Source organism: Chamaea fasciata, unplaced genomic scaffold (assembly GCF_029207755.1).
Source record: "Chamaea fasciata isolate MVZ Bird 193981 ecotype frontalis unplaced genomic scaffold, bChaFas1.0.hap1 SCAF_6, whole genome shotgun sequence".
Taxonomy (NCBI): Eukaryota; Metazoa; Chordata; class Aves; order Passeriformes; family Sylviidae; genus Chamaea; species Chamaea fasciata.
In genome coordinates, this window is record NW_027094091.1 from 27406477 (window position 1) to 27424546 (window position 18070).

At 35.5% G+C, this 18070-nt stretch overlaps 1 protein-coding gene across 1 annotated transcript in view; it reads left to right on the forward strand.

Moving 5' to 3' along the window:
• Positions 1-173: 173 nt before the first annotated feature.
• Positions 174-18070, forward strand: part of CEP135 (centrosomal protein 135) — a 33866-nt gene continuing 15969 nt past the window's right edge. Inside the window, exons 1-16 of the mRNA XM_066185771.1 lie at positions 174-196; positions 3919-4522; positions 5628-5792; positions 6775-6965; positions 7478-7645; positions 9032-9173; positions 9584-9668; positions 10625-10753; positions 11919-12134; positions 12709-12774; positions 13763-13913; positions 14897-15090; positions 15560-15703; positions 16199-16342; positions 17318-17395; positions 17558-17709. Of these exons, the coding sequence (XP_066041868.1) occupies positions 5680-5792; positions 6775-6965; positions 7478-7645; positions 9032-9173; positions 9584-9668; positions 10625-10753; positions 11919-12134; positions 12709-12774; positions 13763-13913; positions 14897-15090; positions 15560-15703; positions 16199-16342; positions 17318-17395; positions 17558-17709 (1973 nt within the window). The 5' untranslated portion in view covers positions 174-196; positions 3919-4522; positions 5628-5679. The remainder of the gene's footprint in view (positions 197-3918; positions 4523-5627; positions 5793-6774; positions 6966-7477; positions 7646-9031; positions 9174-9583; positions 9669-10624; positions 10754-11918; positions 12135-12708; positions 12775-13762; positions 13914-14896; positions 15091-15559; positions 15704-16198; positions 16343-17317; positions 17396-17557; positions 17710-18070) is intronic.

An 18070-nucleotide genomic window follows, 5' to 3' on the forward strand; every position in this document is an offset into this window, starting at 1 on the left:
ACGGAAGGGGCGGGCAGGGCCGGGCCGGGCCGGGCCGGGCCGAGGCGGCGCCCGGCGGGGCAGGCGCGTACCCCCCGTTGCTGCGGTGACGGGCCGGAAGCGGCCGCTGCTCCGCGCGCCATTTTCAAAGGTTTTCAAACGCTGGGACATCGCGGCCGCTCCGCAGCGGCCCCGGCCGCCGGCGCCGCTTTTAGTGGTAAGTGTGGGGGGAAAGTGGCGTAAACCTGTTTGGAAAGGGAGCGACCGCCCCTCTGTAGGTACAGATTGGGGTTGCAGGAAGGTCTGCAAAGCTTCCAGTTTAGGGAGACGGGTGATGAGCGGGCTCATAATCGAAAGAGTTTCCTTGTGCTGTAGCTGGAACTTGGGGGATATGGTGACAGGCTGCCCACGGAGGTCGTGGAGTCGTCTTCTCTGGAGACATTCCAAACCCTCCTGGACGAGTTTCTGTCATCTGCTCCAGGTGACCCTGCCTTGGCTGGATGATCTCCAGAGCTCCTTTCTAAGGCTAACCATTCCGGCATTCCATGACACCTTAGCGAAGAAATCTGTTTCTTCAGAGCCGGTGTTGTCTTTCCACTGGCAAAGTGTTGAGACTTCACAGCAAACGTGTTGTACGAATATCCTAGTCAGGAATGAACTCCCAGCAAATCCACTTGGAAGCCGACTTTCCTAAAGCAAGTGCTGGCTCTTTGGGCGTATCTTGAACGTGATGTTGCAGCAATTGCGTGTCACGGCACGGCCCTAAAGCGCTGCAGTAGTCAAATGTCAGGTCCGCTGAGTGCCCTTGGTACCTGGGCGAACAGGACAGGAACAAAAAGGAAAAAACCTTTAACATGTAAGTTCTGTTGAATGAAAAATGCATTTTGGTATTTCCCAAAACTGAGACTGAAACTGCAGCTCACAATTGTCTTTGGTGTTAATGTTAGGGATTCAATTAAAAAAAATTATTTCATAGCATATATGTTTGTCCATAGTAATTTCTTGGTGTTCAGATGTAGCAATGTAGTTTTGTCATCTGCATGGCTTAATGACTGCATTAATTCTCCCTAGATCCACCTTTGCTTTGCTTTATTATTATTGCGTTTTCTTATTGATAACACAGGTATTGCATCTGCAACAGTTCTTAACCTGTACTCACCATCAGTTTTGCTGCGTTGTTCTCCAAATAGAAGGAGGACTTCAGTCTGCTAATCTAATACGTATAAACATTGCTTCTTTCACACAATTTTATGCCAATTGATTCTCTACTTAAAGCGCAGAGGAGCTGGATATAATGTTCCACTATTGCCCATCTTTCACATCAAGGTTCAGTTTTAGACATTGCTGACATGTAAACAGTAGGGAATAGTTCTTAGGTGCTACGTACATCTATTACATAAACGTTTATATCTTCAAAAGACTGCCCACAGTCATCCAGGCATGTCATAAAATGAAGCACGTGAATGTTGTCACCTTCGGCAGTCTTCATGAGCAAAGGGAGAGCAAAAAATGAGGCTATTGGCTCTGAATACTCTTCAGCAAGCAACTAAGAGATGTAATCATTTAGACATATTAATAAATCCTGTTTAGGAAATGGCTTATTTAAAGTACTGTTCAATTTTCTCTTTTCTATTTTTCATCAAAAATGGAAATTGATTTTTTTCACACCAGCGCTAAATTGCAAGAAATATTTAGATGATAAATGATGTGAATATTTATGCAGCTACTGTAGCCTGTCTCATGGGAAATACCAAAGCTGTTAAGAGTGCTTTCCAGTACTTTGTAAACTTACAGACATCTGGTAGGGGTGTGACATATCTCTCATCAGGACTCGGTTGTGAATCACAAGGCTATGAAGCTTCTTTAAAGAAAAGCATATTCTGGATTGAATTGACTAGGTGCAAATAATGTAGAAAACTTGGATTTCCAAAAGGCTTTTTGAGCATTTTACCAAATGCTTTTAAGGAAGCAGGTTTCTGTCAGAAATGGAGAAAAGAAGCTAGTGGTTAAAAGAGAGAGTAGAAAGTGAATGTGCAGAAGATTGTCTGCTCTTTGAGACTGTGATCTGAAAGAATGCGTTAAACAGCAAGGGATAAAATTTGCTCATTTTATGAACATGTTAAGTGCAATCTCAAGGATTGCAGAAGAGTTTCACTGGACTGAGTAATAAAGTAAGAATTAAAGAATAGTGTTAATAAAGGCAAAGTGATACATGCTGTGGTCTCTAAAATGGCAATAACTGCTCAGAAAGATGTGTCACTGTGAATGCCTCTAATCTATGCTTTAGAGCAAACAAAGACCAAGTGCCCTGGTTTCAGCTGGGATAAAGTTAGTTTCCTGCCTAGTAGCTAGTGCAATGTTTTGTTTTGGATTCAGCATGAGAATAATGTTGATAACACTCTGGTGTTTTGGTTGTTGCTAAGTAGTGCTTGCTCTCAGCAAAGGACTTCTCAGTGCCAGTGAGGAGATGCACGGAAAGCCGTGAGGGAACACAGCCAGGACAGATGGTTTGAGCTGGCCAAAGGGGTATTCCATACCCTAGAACTTCATGCCCAGTACATAAACTGGGGGAGTTACCCAGAGCAGGGCAGATTGTGGTCTGGGGACAGGCTGGGCTTCAGTCATCACGTGGTGAGCAGTTGCGTTGTGCATGTCTTCGGTTTTATCAATCTCTCTCGCTCTTCTTCTTCTATTTTGTTTCAAGTATTAAACTGTTCCTATGGCAATCCACAGGTTTTGCCTTTTTTCCCCCTGATTCTCCTATTCATCCCTGTGGGAGTGGGGGGAGTAAGCAAGCCAGCTGTGTGGTGCTTCGTTGCAAGCTGGGGTTAAGCCGTGACAAACACTGATCAGTAATGTGAAAGAGTAGGTTAAACAGCAGGGGACAAAATTTGCTCATCATGTGGACATGTCAAGAGCAGTTCACGGGTGTCAGAAGAATTTCACTGGACTGAATAATGATGCCAGAGTTAAGGAGCAGTGTTAGTAAAGGCAAAGTGATACATGCTGTGGTCTCTGAAGTGATAGCAACCACTCAGTGATATGTCTCACTGTGAATGCATCTTATCAATGCTTCAGAGCAATCAAAAAGGCAAGTGGTAAGTTAGGAATCAATATGAATAGTGAAGGCTACAGCCAAGTATCTCTATGGCTGCTCAGAGAAAGGTCTATCGGGTACTATTAAATTATTTCAGTCCAACTTTAAGCCCTTCAAGGCTCTGCATTGTAGGCTTATTTGAAGAAAATGTATGTAGGAGTAAGATTTGACTCATGTTTTTAGGTTTTTATACTGCTGCTGTGGCAACTGTCAGGAGACACAGGATTTTGTGTCAGACAGGTCTTGGATTCAACTGAATCAGTGCATTTAATATATCGATTTTATATTTCCAGAAAAACAAATTTTCCTCATGTAGAAGTTACTCAATACTTTTTCATGTCATGGTAAGATTAGTGATAAACCAAGTTTAGGATATAAGATTTAAATTATGGTAGTCTGTAATGGCAGCGGTCTGGAATTACTGACATGTAATTTCTTTCCAGCAAAGGGTATATGACAATTACTGTCCTTGAAGATTTTAATATCTGTGTTAAGCTCTCTGAAATAACAACTCCAATTCTTATATTCATTCCAGGATGCCTTTTGGACCTATACTAGAGCTATTCATTACCTGGGCTTGAGGATCAGATGTGGCTCTAGGGGATATCAGATAATACCCTTACTGGATTGGTTCCAGTGCTAATAATGAATTAAATTAAAAATTTCAGTTTTTAGGAAGGAGAATGATTCAACCAGCAATTTGTCAGTACTTCCCAGTATTGGAGTATGTTTAGGTTACTATACCTTAAATGCCCATTGCAGGGATTTAGTAAGATTGTATATGTACTGCCTAGCCACAGTTACTGAAGTGTTAACATATGTCCCTTTATTTTTCTTTACAGTTACTGCAGAAAAACTCTCTTCCTGTACAAGCTGTGACACAGTTTTATTCATGATATTTCTTCTGTAAAACTTTCTCAATTGGATTGGTAAAAAAATCTTTGCTCATTCTAAAACACAAGCTTTGAAATAAATCTGATGAACTATTTTAAGGTAATTTAATCTTTTTAACTCATACAAGTCTTCTTAAGGAGAAGGTAGGCTCAGGAGTTACCAGTCTTCTTCTGTAGTAATATAAGATGCATTCCTGACAGTCTAGACACAGTAACACAGTCACACTTTTCCTGAATTCAACACAGAATCTTCAGCTTCAATGCAGAAATACCAAGAACTTGTAACTTTAATCTTTGTCTGTCAGAGGAGTATGAAGAACATTTACTACACATCAGGACATTGACTTCCACTTAGCACACCCGTGGAAAGAAAGTGCACCACTACCTCCTTCAGCCATCCCAGCACAGGACTTAAGGGATTGTTGGCCATTGCTTAGCAAATACCCAACAACCCGAACCTCTTCAAGCAAATACTTTTGGTAGTACCCAGAACAGATGCTGTGCTTGTAAGACTGGTGATTCTCGTCTACAGAGCAGTACCCAGCAACCACAGGTCTGTTGCTAGACTTCTTTGTAGCATTTTAGTAAAATGAGATGAAATCTTAAATTTCCAACATTAGTTATGAGAGAAACATGCACATTTTCCTCACTTTATTATTAATAATTCCTCTTATTTTTAAATACCTGCATGTGTTTGTTTAATACCTTTTTAAGATCTGGAGGATTGTGATAATAGTTTGGGTGATTTCTATATTTGGTTCCTTTTATATGTGATGCAAGCAACATCTCCTTCAATTGGTAGCTTGGCTGCTGAGGTCTTTGCAGCCAATAGGTTAATACTGAAACTTCTGAAGAAATGTAAGGGAAGACGTTTTACAGAAATAACGACATTTCAAAAATACTTCTAACACTGAACAGATGTTTTCATAGATTAAGAAATATAAGCTTTAGTACTTGATTTGTCTTCTCATTCTATATCTAAATTCAGAAGGACATAATGATGTAAAAGTTCTTATTCCCTCAAATGTACTTGGAAAAACCAAAATTATCATTTGGATTCGGACACAGTAATGCTGATCCAGTCCCCTTTAAATCAGCTTAGTAATAAAGGATAACTAATCAGTCAGCTGAAAAAACCCAACTCTCTGATCCTTGAACTGTATTTTCTAGGAATCGTTGCAACTATGACTACAGTACACCAGTAATTTTATCTTTCCTATTTTCTGTCATAGAATATAGATGTTGAAAGTTAATCTTTAACATTTTACATATTTTATGCAATTTTAGAAATGGTTGGCATAAGTTATATTAAGTACTGGCTTGTAAACTTTTAAAGTGAGATTTATATATGAAAGAAAAAAGTATGAGTTTTTCACAGTAATCTTTCAGTTTATATTGTGTAAGCTGCAATGATGAACATGATTCAAAAAAATCAGAATATAATGAGAAAGCTAACTGCCAAGGCAAATATTGATTTTTAAAGGCATATCTAAATATGTTTAAAATTTCTCAGTTGCAGTGATCCTGTTATGATTTAAATTTTAAGGACATACTTATGCACTGTATTTCCTGCAGAATAAAAAGGGTTTCTCCGTTAGTTTTTTTCAATATTTTTCCTTCTCTAAAGCACAGATGCTGTGACCAAAAATCTTTTGCAGGTGTTCTGTTTTTCTTGACTGTGAGCAAAGCAGCTTTGGAGGTGTTTTTACAATGAGTACAAGCGCAGAGCGAAGGTTCGTTAATCTCAGGAAACGTCTGGATCAGCTCGGCTATCGGCACGCACTGGGAGTGGAGAGTTTGCCTTTGGTGGAAAAACTTTTCAGGTATTTGAAAGGAGATTCATTTAAAAAGTAGTAATCATATACTAGGAGTTGTTTGATTTTTGACACGTAAGGAAGAAGGCTTAAGTTGAGGATTATTTTCTAGCAGTGTTATTTCAGAGCTAACATTAAGTTCCGCTGTCTGATGAAGTCAAATGGGTTTGCTTAAGTGATGGAAGCATCTTAAGATTTAATTTAATTCAGTAGAATTGCTTCTAAGGCTCTGTGGCATAGGAAAATTCAACTTTTCTAACCCTGTAAGAGAGCCAAGAATAGTCACTATTGATATGTGCGTAAAAGGACACACTCTTATAACTGGTTGTATAAAAAAAAATCCCTATTGCCTGTTCTGCAACTTAAAATAAAACATTCACATCTCCACTTATTATGGCCTCATTTAGAGAACTTTAAATCATTGTCTCTGCCATTTTACAAGACACATAAAAGAAAAAAACCCAGAAATGTTCAGATTTCCTTCTTACTACATCTGCCATTTTTTGGCTTTGATATTAAGAACATAGTAATTTCCATAGTAACCCAGTTATATTTTACTAGACGTGCAGATGTAGTTATTCTGGTTCTGTTGCTCTCTAGTACGTAATGCACTTGGAAGAACCATAGGTAGGCAAATATGGAATAATCTGTCTTCAACATTAAGTTTCATTCATGTCTACCTGTAGACATGAGTAAACCACGTAGGTTTACTCTCTCCACTTCTAGCTTTGATACTTATCAGATGTATACTCCTGATATATTTTGTTTTCTTTTTTTTGTCCTATTCTTTCCTGTTTACTGTTTTTTTGAACAGATTGTTCCTGTCTTTCAGTTTTTCTTATATGACGTGAATGTTTTGTTGCCTTTGTTTGAACTCATTTGTTTCCCATTTTGGGGAAAGGGTTTTGTTTCTCAGGTTATAATAAACATTTGCATCTGCAGTGTGAAGGCTGATAACATTGCTAACACATCTGGTGCTCCTTTATCCTAGTGACTTAGTCCATACAACTGAGAGCTTGCGCCGAGCAAAGTTATCTTCTGGAAAAACTGAGAAAGAATGCAGCAATTATGATACTATTTTGGAACCTTATAAAACAGAGAATACTAGACTTACCAGGGAAAATAATGATCTACATTTAGAAATACTAAAACTGAAAGAGCAGTCTGATCGTCATGTTAAAGGTACTATACAAATGATGGTTTTTTTTTTAATCCTTCCATGCCAAAATAAAATTGTGGCTAAATCCTTGATCTGCAGATTCTTTTATCTGTACTTTTAAGTGAGTGTGAATGGTCCTGGAGTTTGGTGCCTTTAATGAATTAAGGTTCATGCTCAGACCTTTTTTTTGCAGTCAAAATTTTTCGGAAGTTCTGCAAATTATTATTTTAATAAGATATGAGAATGTTAGAAATCTTAACGTATACTTTCATACCTTGAAATGGTACTTTTTAATTAATAATTAAATACTGCTGTTAAATGTGCCTTTGTTCCACAATGGGTGTTTATTTGTAAAATATGTATAAATATATATTTTTGTGCGTTTGTTTGTAAAAGTATGCACATATGTATGTGTATTTGATAATTTGGAAATTTATGGAAAAAGAATATAAGATTTTCTCTATGCTTATTTTGGTTCTACTTGGAAAAATAATAGAGAATAAGAGTGATAATACTACTTTTCTCTTCCTCGAAGATTTGAAAGCTTCCTTAAGGAGGGTTGAACATGAAACATCTGACTTGAAATTTTTGAATAACCAGTATATACATAAAATTAAAGTGCTGGAAAAAGAGACCAAAGCCAAGACTGAAAAAATCCAGCAGCTTCAGGAGAAGAATCTGCAGGCAGTGGTGCAAACACCTGGTAAGTGTAAATAATCACAGATATTTCAACTTTTTTCTGGGCTTTTTCGGATCTTCAGAACATAATTAAGTAAGAAAAATTACTGTAGTAAAAAATCCAGTAGAGTTACATTACCCTTTGAAGTTTGGGCTCTGAATTCTGTAATTTCTCTGTATGAAGTTTCATGAGGTCGTCACTTGTGTTAGGGACAAATTTGAATGCAAACTTAGATTCAACAGATGACTATTAAGTTAAAACGTGACTAGAAAGCACTATTAATAAACAGCTATTTCTTTTATTGCTGCACCTAATTAAGAGGCAGATTGTTTGACACTTGCATAATTTTGACAGGTAACTGATGTGTAAGTGACAAATTCAGATTTTTGGAATGAAGATCTAAACATAGCAAGATGCAAAAAATGTCTACAAGTATGCCAGTTCTCTATATTGGAGATTTACAATATTTAAAGGGTCTTTTGATGATTTAAAATGTTCTAGATTTTACTTTCAGTTAATTTCTTTCTCCAGGATTTCCTTTTTCTTAATTTTTTTGAAGCTAAGGTATATAGAATTATTTTGTGACATTTTGAAACTGTCTTTTTTTTTTCCAAGTCACTGAATTATATATCCATTTTTGGCATTTGAGGAAAATCAACAGATAGCTAGGAAAAATTAAATTTCCTCTTTATTCTCCATACCTTTCTGCAGTTCATGTCGTTTGCTTCAAAGATGACATGTTAGGTTTTTGTCTACCTTTCTGCATACTTGCCCCTTGGTCACCAGTCTTCTAGAAGTTTTCTATACTACATCATCCAATATTGCATGTTCTTATTTAATCATATGATGAAGAGAAAATGTTCTGTCTGTAAATTACACTATGGTTTGCTTTTTTCTAAATACGTTTTCATTCAAGCTAGTAACATACTCTGCTTGATAAGCAGTACAATATGATATTCACTGAAATGAACACAGAGCAGAAGGAATAAAAATATTACTAAACAATGCAAAGGTTAGTTCACTCATAAAATAGCTCTTAAATGCGAAAACCAAATGCCTTTTGTGATGTTTTGATTTAGCTGTTTTAGTAAGCTAAATCAGATTCAACAAGTTTGAGCTATAGAATATTTGGGATCTTAAATACTATAGAAAAAATTATACTAAACCTATACTAAACTTTGAGTGTTTCTTTATTATAATAGTGAACTTCAGCAAAAGTGGTACTAACCTGCAAGAATGGTGTTGTCTAGAATGTGTGAATTTTATCAGCTTGTTTTATCAGAAGGATTAAAATGGTGAAACGTGCCCATTCAGAAGCAGTGGAACAAAAAGGAAAATTAATTTTGTATTAAAGAAGATTACTCCATTGCTTTAAATCCAAGTAATAATCTTCTGGGTTTGGACTTTTAGGTGGCAGGAAGAAAAGCATTCCCTTCAGGCGTCAGCGCATGCAGATAGACCAGCTGGTGCCCCCATCACACGTCAGTGCCTACCCCGTGCCTCAGCCAGAGGACCCTTACATTGCTGACCTTCTCCAGGTGGCTGATAATCGGTGAGACAAAGGGCTTTGTGACTGCGTAGGTGTGTCTTTGATTCTCACTGTCCTACTTCTTTTGATTGATAAGTTAAATTAATCTTCCCCCACTTGAGTCTGTCACTGGTGACAGTAGTTGGTAGATGGTCTCCCTGTCTTTATCTTGACCCAGGAGCTTTTTCTTTTTTTCTCCCCCATCCTGTTAAGGAAGGGAAGTAAGAGAGCATCTGGGTGGGGGACTGGCAGCCAGACACAGTCAACTTGCTACAGTATCTCAAACAATAGTTTTTGCATTAATATTGTGCATGGGCAAAACTATTTCTCTGTGAAATATTTGAGTGCAGGAGCAAAGAGAAAATGCTAGTATGGAATTGTGTACATACAGTTCTTCCATGAATTCACATTAAAAAAACAGCGCTACATTTCAGAATTCAAGAACTGCAGTCAGAAGTAATAGAACTACAGGAAAAACTGGAAACGTCCGAAAGTGGAATGAAAAATTATAGCAAACAGGTATGTTTATATTATCAGTAGTAGTGGTATTGTTATTTTATTATTAATATTATTGTTATTATTTGGGTGTCATAGCCATGGCGATGGCCTTGGTGTATTAAAAACCTTCTTGAAAGTGCATTATAGGGCTTGTGAAATATAATTATTCTAAATGCCTATGTTGAGAGTTTCCCTCCTCTGCTTTTGGAGACAGCAGCAATGACAAAATACTTGCCTGGTGGTTTTGCTGATGAATTTTGTCTGTTGAAATTGCATTAAATGAGCTAAACTTGACAATTATGAGTAGAATTTGTCTGCATTTTTTAGTGGGTAACTGTTATCCAAAATAGCCCTTTGATCTACATATATCTTAGGATAATTTTTTAACTTCTTGGACTGGTTTTATTTTTAAAATTTTTGATAGTTAATTTATGAAAAACAGATTTTACAATGTTTTAATGAGAGTGGATTGATAAGATATGTACATGCTTTAAGTAATGGAATTACGTCAAATGTTCATACGTTATGTCTTTTGAAATCTAGGGATTGGTGGACACTGTCGTCTTCCTTTTTTCTTCACATCTTGGTTTTCCTCTTCCAATATTTCCTTTTTTCCAGTGACTGGACTGGTCACTGAGTTAGCTTACTTAGAAGTTTTTTCCCTTACTTTAAGTGCTAGTCTTAGTTAAGTTGTAGCATTCATTAAACCCACTTTAAATTAAAATTGTTGGGTTTTCTTCAAGAATGTAATCTAGTAGGAACTGCTTCAGCTTTTCCTTACAAATCGTGTTTGATTAATTTATTTCTCTTTCAAAGATACAACGTTTTTCAGAAGAACTGAAAATTTAAAAAAAGTACAGGATAGACGTTTCATTTTTAGTTGCGTATCTTTTAACTGATTGTTATGTGTGTATTTATTTAAATGAAGGGTCTATTAATGGTGTATAAGGATACCAGAACTTTTTTGTCCCTCAAAGGTTGAGATAAGAGACAAAGAAATCGAGCGCTTAATGCTGGCGTTGGATGGTGGGCGTTCTCATGAGGCTCTCTGTCTGGAATCAAGAACTAAAAGTAATGAAAAGCTTATTGCCCACTTGAATTTACAGGTAATTAATTCGTTACAGTTGTTTAGTCAAACCTAAAAATATAGCAATCTAAAAAAAGCCCACAAAACTTCTAGCTCTTCAAAAAATCACTATAGATACAAAATCAATCGATGGAACTTGCCTTTCTTTTTACATGGCAGTGTTCCTTGTCTAAGGAAATTTCATTTCCTGTTTTAAAAGTCTGTCAGAAAAGTTTTGGTAAAGAATTCAGTGAGCTCACATCTGTACATAGTATGTTAATCTGAAAGTATTTAGCAAATTTTTGTATGACACACTGTTTTTAGCAAGTTTGAAAATACTTTTATTTAGTTAGAAAGTTATTGTATACCTGACATTTGTGCTTTAGAACGTAACAATGGTATATGTAATTATGATAAGGAGTAACCCTGTAGGTATTTTTAAGAGAGAGTGGGGAATCTTCCTCATGGATTTCAAATGGTCCCCACCCTCACTCTAACACAAACTTGTGAGGAAAGGATAATTTTAGGGTAAAGGTGTTTGTGTTTTCTGTGTGTATCTTAGGGTAAAGGTGTTTGTGTTCACTGTGTGTGTTAACTTTCATTCAGTACTGGTCTCTGAAAGAGAATTTAAGGATGGGCTGGAGTACAAATCAAGTAAACCCCATCTCTGGATTTGTACTATCAATTCTCAGGTTTTTCTCACGTGAGTTAGATGTTTTGTGTACTGATTGTGCATGATGTACAGTGGCATGGGAGCCAACTTGAGGAGTTTATTAGCTCAGGCTCAGTGCTGCAAAAATACAGAATGAGCTATGTCTTGGAAGCAGGACTGCTGTGCTCAGTGATCCTGAATTAGTAGGTCATGATGAATACAAACTGATTGTACAGGGAGTGAGCCCAGAGCTGCATGAAGCTGTTTTGCACCATCAAGACTATTTTCTCAGCCTTGGTTCCAATTATTTGACAAGACATGTATGGTTGTCTTTAGATAGCAGTATTCATGACTGTGAGAAAGCTCATAACATTGTATTTCTTTTTCAGGTTGATAAGCATTAAGTTCTAAAAATAGAAAATCTTGCCATTTTTAACAGGTTATCACTTTTTTACTTTGGATATAGAGATACTGTATTTCAGAGGATTGGGAGGAATTTTTGCTACTTAATTTAACAATGCATATTAATATTTTAATGAAAAATGTCTTTCAGGTTGAGTATCTTCAGAAAAAAAACAAAGAACTTGAAAATCGCATTCAGGATCTCTTGGACACTAAACAAAATGTGACTAGTGAGGTAGTGGATTTAAGCAATAAAAACGAAGAACTGTGTCAAGAGCTGAATGAAATAGATCACTTGGCACAGCAGTTGGAAAGACACAAAGAAATAGTTCTTGAGACTGCAGATAAGGAGATAGGAGAAGCAAAGGTAATCACTAACATGTCACAGGGTGAAGGATCTGCTCCATTTTACTTGGTTTTGTATATTCTAATTGCAATGAAAGACTTATTGGCTTGTGAAAGGAAGACTAAAAAGTTTTTTTCCCCATTTTCTTAACATTACAGAATTTCTCCCTTAAAGTGGATTAACCACAACCATTTTGTCTCTTTACTGTATTAGGTTGAGATGATTTTATCGAAGGGGCAATCTGTCTTTTTTCTTCTTTTAACTTAGCATGAAATAAGATGCTGATGTACTTAAAGCTATTGCTAGGTAATGCGTATTTGCAACAGCAATGCATATATTTGGAGGTTTTTTTCCTATGAGGAGTCATGCAGTGATTCATTTAATCATTGTGTTCAAAAGAGCATGGGTGTTTATACCACAAATATTTTGTGCTTTCACTTCATAGGAGCTTTACTGCTTTATTACAAGGAACTAACTATACTTCATGTCTTACCAAAATAGTCTGCTTCCTTAATTTTTTTTTTTTTTGTAACAAAGGGATTTTTGTCATTTTGAATATGTAACTCTTAACATATAGGTTAATTTTGGTTGATAGAAAGAAATTGAAAGAAAAGTCAGTGAAATACAGGATCTACAAGAGACAATAACAAGGCTTAAATCAGTAAGTAAAAATATTTTCAGTTGTTTGTACCATTTTTATCATGCTGTCATCCATGTGATTGTTTCATTTATTATAAAAGAAATCAGTTTAATAATTAGCAAGAGAACTTCTTTAGTACCCTGAACCTCTGATGTAAAAATTACTAACTAATAAGTGAAAGAGATAGAGAAGCTACATTGTATTGTTGCAAAAAGAAGCTGAAGGAAATCTCTGTATACAGTATGGTTGACTATATCCTTATAGTGCATTTCCTTATTCCTGCTATCTGAATTTATAATTTCCATGTGACATAATCATTTTCATCACAAATTAGTTATAACATCCTAGAGGATTTTCATTATTTAGAAACTACTTTGTCTCTTAACTGGGATATTAAAAATTATCCAATACTTGGCTCACTCAGAAACAAAGCATAGGGCCCAGATGAAAACCATCACTATTATCAGTTCTTTGAAGACCAGACTCTTTCTAGGATATATAGCAACTTGTGTATTAGCTGAGTACAGTGTTTTGTTAAAGTCTATTTAGGGAACTTGCAAATATGAAAATACTTAATTTTCAGGACATCAGATTATAGGAAATGTGTGCCAAATAACATTTGATTGGCTTCAGAGTTCCATTGACTGAGATGTAATGTAATGAGCTGTGTTGTAATGTACTTTGACACCAACACTGTTACCAAATGCTGTTGAAATTATTTCTTGCTTTAGTTGCTAATTTTTTTCCCATGTTTGTATCCCACTATACTACTGGTTGATTTATTTTTCTTGTTACTGATTGCAAACCATGTAAAAAATAATGCTTACTTGGATTTAATAAAAGGTAGTACAAATACAATGATGGCCTGCACCAAATATTAAAGGATAAAGCATCCAGGTCAAGCAGAAGTAAACAATGTTGTATATTAAAAGTTGAACAAAATGTTAATTTTTTTTCCAACTGTCTCTATTGGCACTTCTAATTTTTAAAATATTACTTGTTACTTCAGGAGTTGTGTTCATGTCATAAGGACAATGAAAGACTAAATGAAGAACTCCTTGGGAAAACAGATGAAAAAGGGAATCTTGAGCTGTTGTTAAACCAGCTTCAACAAGAGAAGCAAAGACTGACAGAAAAAACAGAGAACTTAGAAAGAAAAGGTAAATCATCAAACATAGATTCTTGGAAACTACCTTTCTGCAATTTTTGAAATAGAATACTTACCCAGTCAACATACAGTTAATACTACTAAAGGACTTTTAAAATATGTAAATTAAAAGAAGACTGTAGGTCTCCAGTCATAGTTGAAGTGAAAACTCTTGTCATAGAAAGATATTTTCGTTCTGTATGTGAGAACTGAAAGTTGAGCTTTTTACTGTGATCCCACAGGAAATCCTTATCCTAATACTGTGGCAGTTTCATACAAAGTAATTTCCAAAACTCTTCTGACTCGGTTTCTTGAGAGATTTATCCATATCTCCAGGCTTGAAGATTCCACAACATCTTGAATGTTCTTCAGGTCTCAGAGAATAATATTTTTCCCTGTATTGTTTGTAATTATTTTGTAATTGGAATTTTATAATGTAATTAATTTGCTTGTAACAATTAATTGCCACTGTTCCTTATTTACCTATTATCCACCTGTGAAGAAACTGGCTCCCCATTATCTCTAAGTCCCTTATGGTACTGTCAGTCTGCTCTTGGCTCTTCAGCTCTTCTCCAGGCTGAATAAACCCAGTTCCCCTACAGGACAAGTATTCTGCTCCCTGACCAGCTTGCAGGGCTTGCCTTGGATTTAATTTATCCACTTCTTTCTTGTTGTAGGAGGGGCAAACCTTAAAACAGTATTTTAAGTGCAATCTCAGGGGTGCTAAATAAAGGGGCATAATCACATCCCTTGGTCTCTGTCTCTGTTCATCCAGCCCAAGGTGCTGTGAGGCCTCTGTTGGTTTTATGCCACTCACTTGTGTTTATCCTACTTTAGCCTTTAGAACTCTTACATCTTTTTCAGCAGGATTGCTGCCTGGATGGCTGGTAGGAGTTAGTCCCAAATGCAAGTGTCTTTGAGGAGATTCATGACTTCCCTATCTTCCCTATAGAGTTGTTTTCCTTTCTTCTTTTTTTTTTTTTTTTTTCCTTCCAGAACGAGAATTTGTCCTAGAAATCGAAAGAATGAGATTAGACTGTGGTATTGCCCTAGGAGACAAATCTCCATCTCGCCTAGACGCATTTGTAAAGACCTTAGAAGATGACAGAGACTACTATAAGCGAGAATTAGACTATCTTCAGAAGATGATAAAACTAAGGGCTAGCCCAAGCCGCAGGACTGCAGAGAAGGTAAAATTCTTGCTGTCAAGATAAGTGAAAAAAAATACTGTAGAAACATTTAAGAAGTCATCAAATATATTTTCAAATTCAGTGGCATTAAATGACTGTAGGAGTTTTCTAAATTACATTCTTTATGCAAAAAATCAACTGAGAAAAACTCCAATGACCTTGCCTTTTTCGTTCCTTGTCACATTTTACAGTAACATTTTTTACTTATTGATCGGTTTATTTTAAACAAATAGAACTAGATAATAATCAGAAAAAGGCTGAAATCTTTGCTAGCTCCTTTGCTTTTTCTTTTTAACAGCTGGTTCTTATTGTTTGAATTACACCACCAGTGCCAGGCTTTTTCTTGTGATTAAAATTATTTTGAATATATTTTTTATGTATTATTAACAGCAGGAGTTCTTTTCTGGTATTAATTTTTCAGATGTTTTAATTAGCAAATTTTAACATAAATTTACTGATCACTTTTTAGAGTGAAGAGCTTAAATCAATCATCAGAGAAAGAGATGAGCTGCGGTCTGTGTTAGACAGATTTGAAAAACACATGATAGAAATTCAGTCCAATGTCAAATTATTGACTGCAGAAAGAGATAGATTAAATGTTCTTTATGAGCAGGTAAGAAGAAATTGTTTATAATTAACGTTGAAATAACCAATTAACACTTGTACTGTTGGTTATTTAAAATGAAAACCCTAGTAGAACACAACCAAGATTAATAAAATACATAACTATTTTTTTTTGCTTGTTAACAAAATTATGTATCCTAGTTATTTTATTAACTGTAAAGCTATTAAAAGTTATTGCACTGGAATTTGGAAATTATAATCATCAGGAAACAATCAATAGAAGGCATGAGAAAGATGAGAAAGGAAGCAAGAAAGGGGTAGTTAACTGATAAGAGAACAGTGAAGTTAGGCTGTACTTGGGACAGTAAAAGAATATTATTTTGACAGCGTAAGTTATCATGCCACTGAGTGATTTAGGGAATACATTTTAGTTACCCATGGACAAATAAGACTATAATAGGACTTATATTGTAACTACAGCATTTTCTTGGTGTGTGCACTATATTGCAGCCGATGTATGCTAACAAACTATCATCTTTTAAAGTCTCAGAGTGAATTAAACAGAATGAGAAGAGAAGCAAAACACAGTTTAGTTTCTCAGAGTCACATAGGAGAAGAAAGAGACAGTGCACTGACTGACTTTAGAATACTCATGGCAGAAAAAGGAAGTCTTGAAGAAAAATTAAAGGTGAGCTTTTATAGCTTCATTGCTTACACTGAGGTGCCATATAGGGAAGGCTTATACAATAATGCTGTGTTTGTGTTTGGCTGTCTGTCAATTCCCCTTTTCCATAACTTTTGATTTCCAACTCACTTGAGAGCTCAATGAATTTATATAATTATCGAATATCTATTATTGTTACTGTTATTGTTACGAATTACCAAGTTTTCCTGCAAACAGAGTCCCAAGCTGTTTACAGGAGAACTTGGTAATTCATAACCATAGTTGGATTTTAGTACCACAAAAATAAAGACCTGTTGTGTATCTGAATGCAATGGCAGTAAATCTACCATCTTTGCTTAAAACATGTGCATGCAGTAGTAGAGATGTGTTTCCATTTCCATCATTTTTTCTTGTAGGTGTCTACCAGTGTTTTATACGTATGCCGCTTTGAAATACACAAAACACAGTAATCTAAGGCAAATTTGCAAACACACTAATCTAAGGCATTTCTAGGAAGTCTGAGAGTTTGTTTCACTGCAGTTATGCACAGAAGTCAGTGAACAAATAAGTAATCTTTAAAAGTTTCTTCATAGATTTAGGGAAAAGTCAGTTAGCTTTGTGGTGTGCCTTACATGTTGTAATTAATAATATTTCAATAAATTTATTTAGAATGTCTTAGGGCGCTAAGTTATACATGCATGCAACCACATATAGCTCAGTAAACTCCACAACAACTCACAAATATTAATTTTGTTGGGACCAAATATAAATATACTATTTTAAAAAATCTAAACCAAGAACCAAACCCAAAGTCAGTGATGTTATATTAAATTACAGTAATGTATTTTCAGCTAATGTTCTGTAGTTTTACAGAGAGAGCTTTGCATTTGGTCATCTATCTAAGAATGTAAAGCAGGATATTCTGAAACATGAAGCTTAAATTTCTCTGATTAAATCTAAAAATGTCTGTCTTGTTATATGTAATTTTATATTTCTCAGATGCATCAAGAAGCAGCAAACCATGAAAAATCAAAGCTGCAGCATGATATTTCAGAATTGGAGAATAATATTCAAGGAGTAAGTGATTTTTTTAGGAAGTAAGCTTTTATTATTTCTAAAATAGGATAGACTGTTCCAGAAATTAGTTTTCATATCTGTTTTCAACTTAAATTTATTTAAAAGCCAAGTTGTGATAGCTTTCTGCAATAATAATATTTTGCTATTTATTTTAAATTGCAGCTTCAGATTGAAAAGTGTGAATTAAGGACTACTGTCTCTATCCTGAAAGAAAGAATAAACTATTTGGAGAGTGAATTAAAACTGAAGTCAAGTAAACTTGCTCAGACTTCTGATGATTCTTCTCAATTTAAAGCTGAGATTTGCTCACTTCAGTAAGTCTGATACAAAATGTGGTGATCTTTTACAGATGCTAGAATAATTTTTTTGATTCTGTGACTGTATAGCAGAGCTGAGTTCCTGGGAAAGACTATAATTATAAATATTTTAAAAATCACTTGGTACAGCTTATATGTTAAAGAAAAGTAGCTGTAAGTAAGGAAAGTGCTGTAGTAGCTTTTCACAGCAAGCTTCCCCTGGACTTTCTTGATGACCAGATATACTGATAATTTTTATGGCTCATTCTAGAATTGTTTCCTCCAATAACCATCTTTTCCGCTTATGAATGTAGCAGAACTGAAAATTTCTAAAAGGATTCCCAAACACTCTTTGCTAAAAAGAAGACAGGTGACTTTC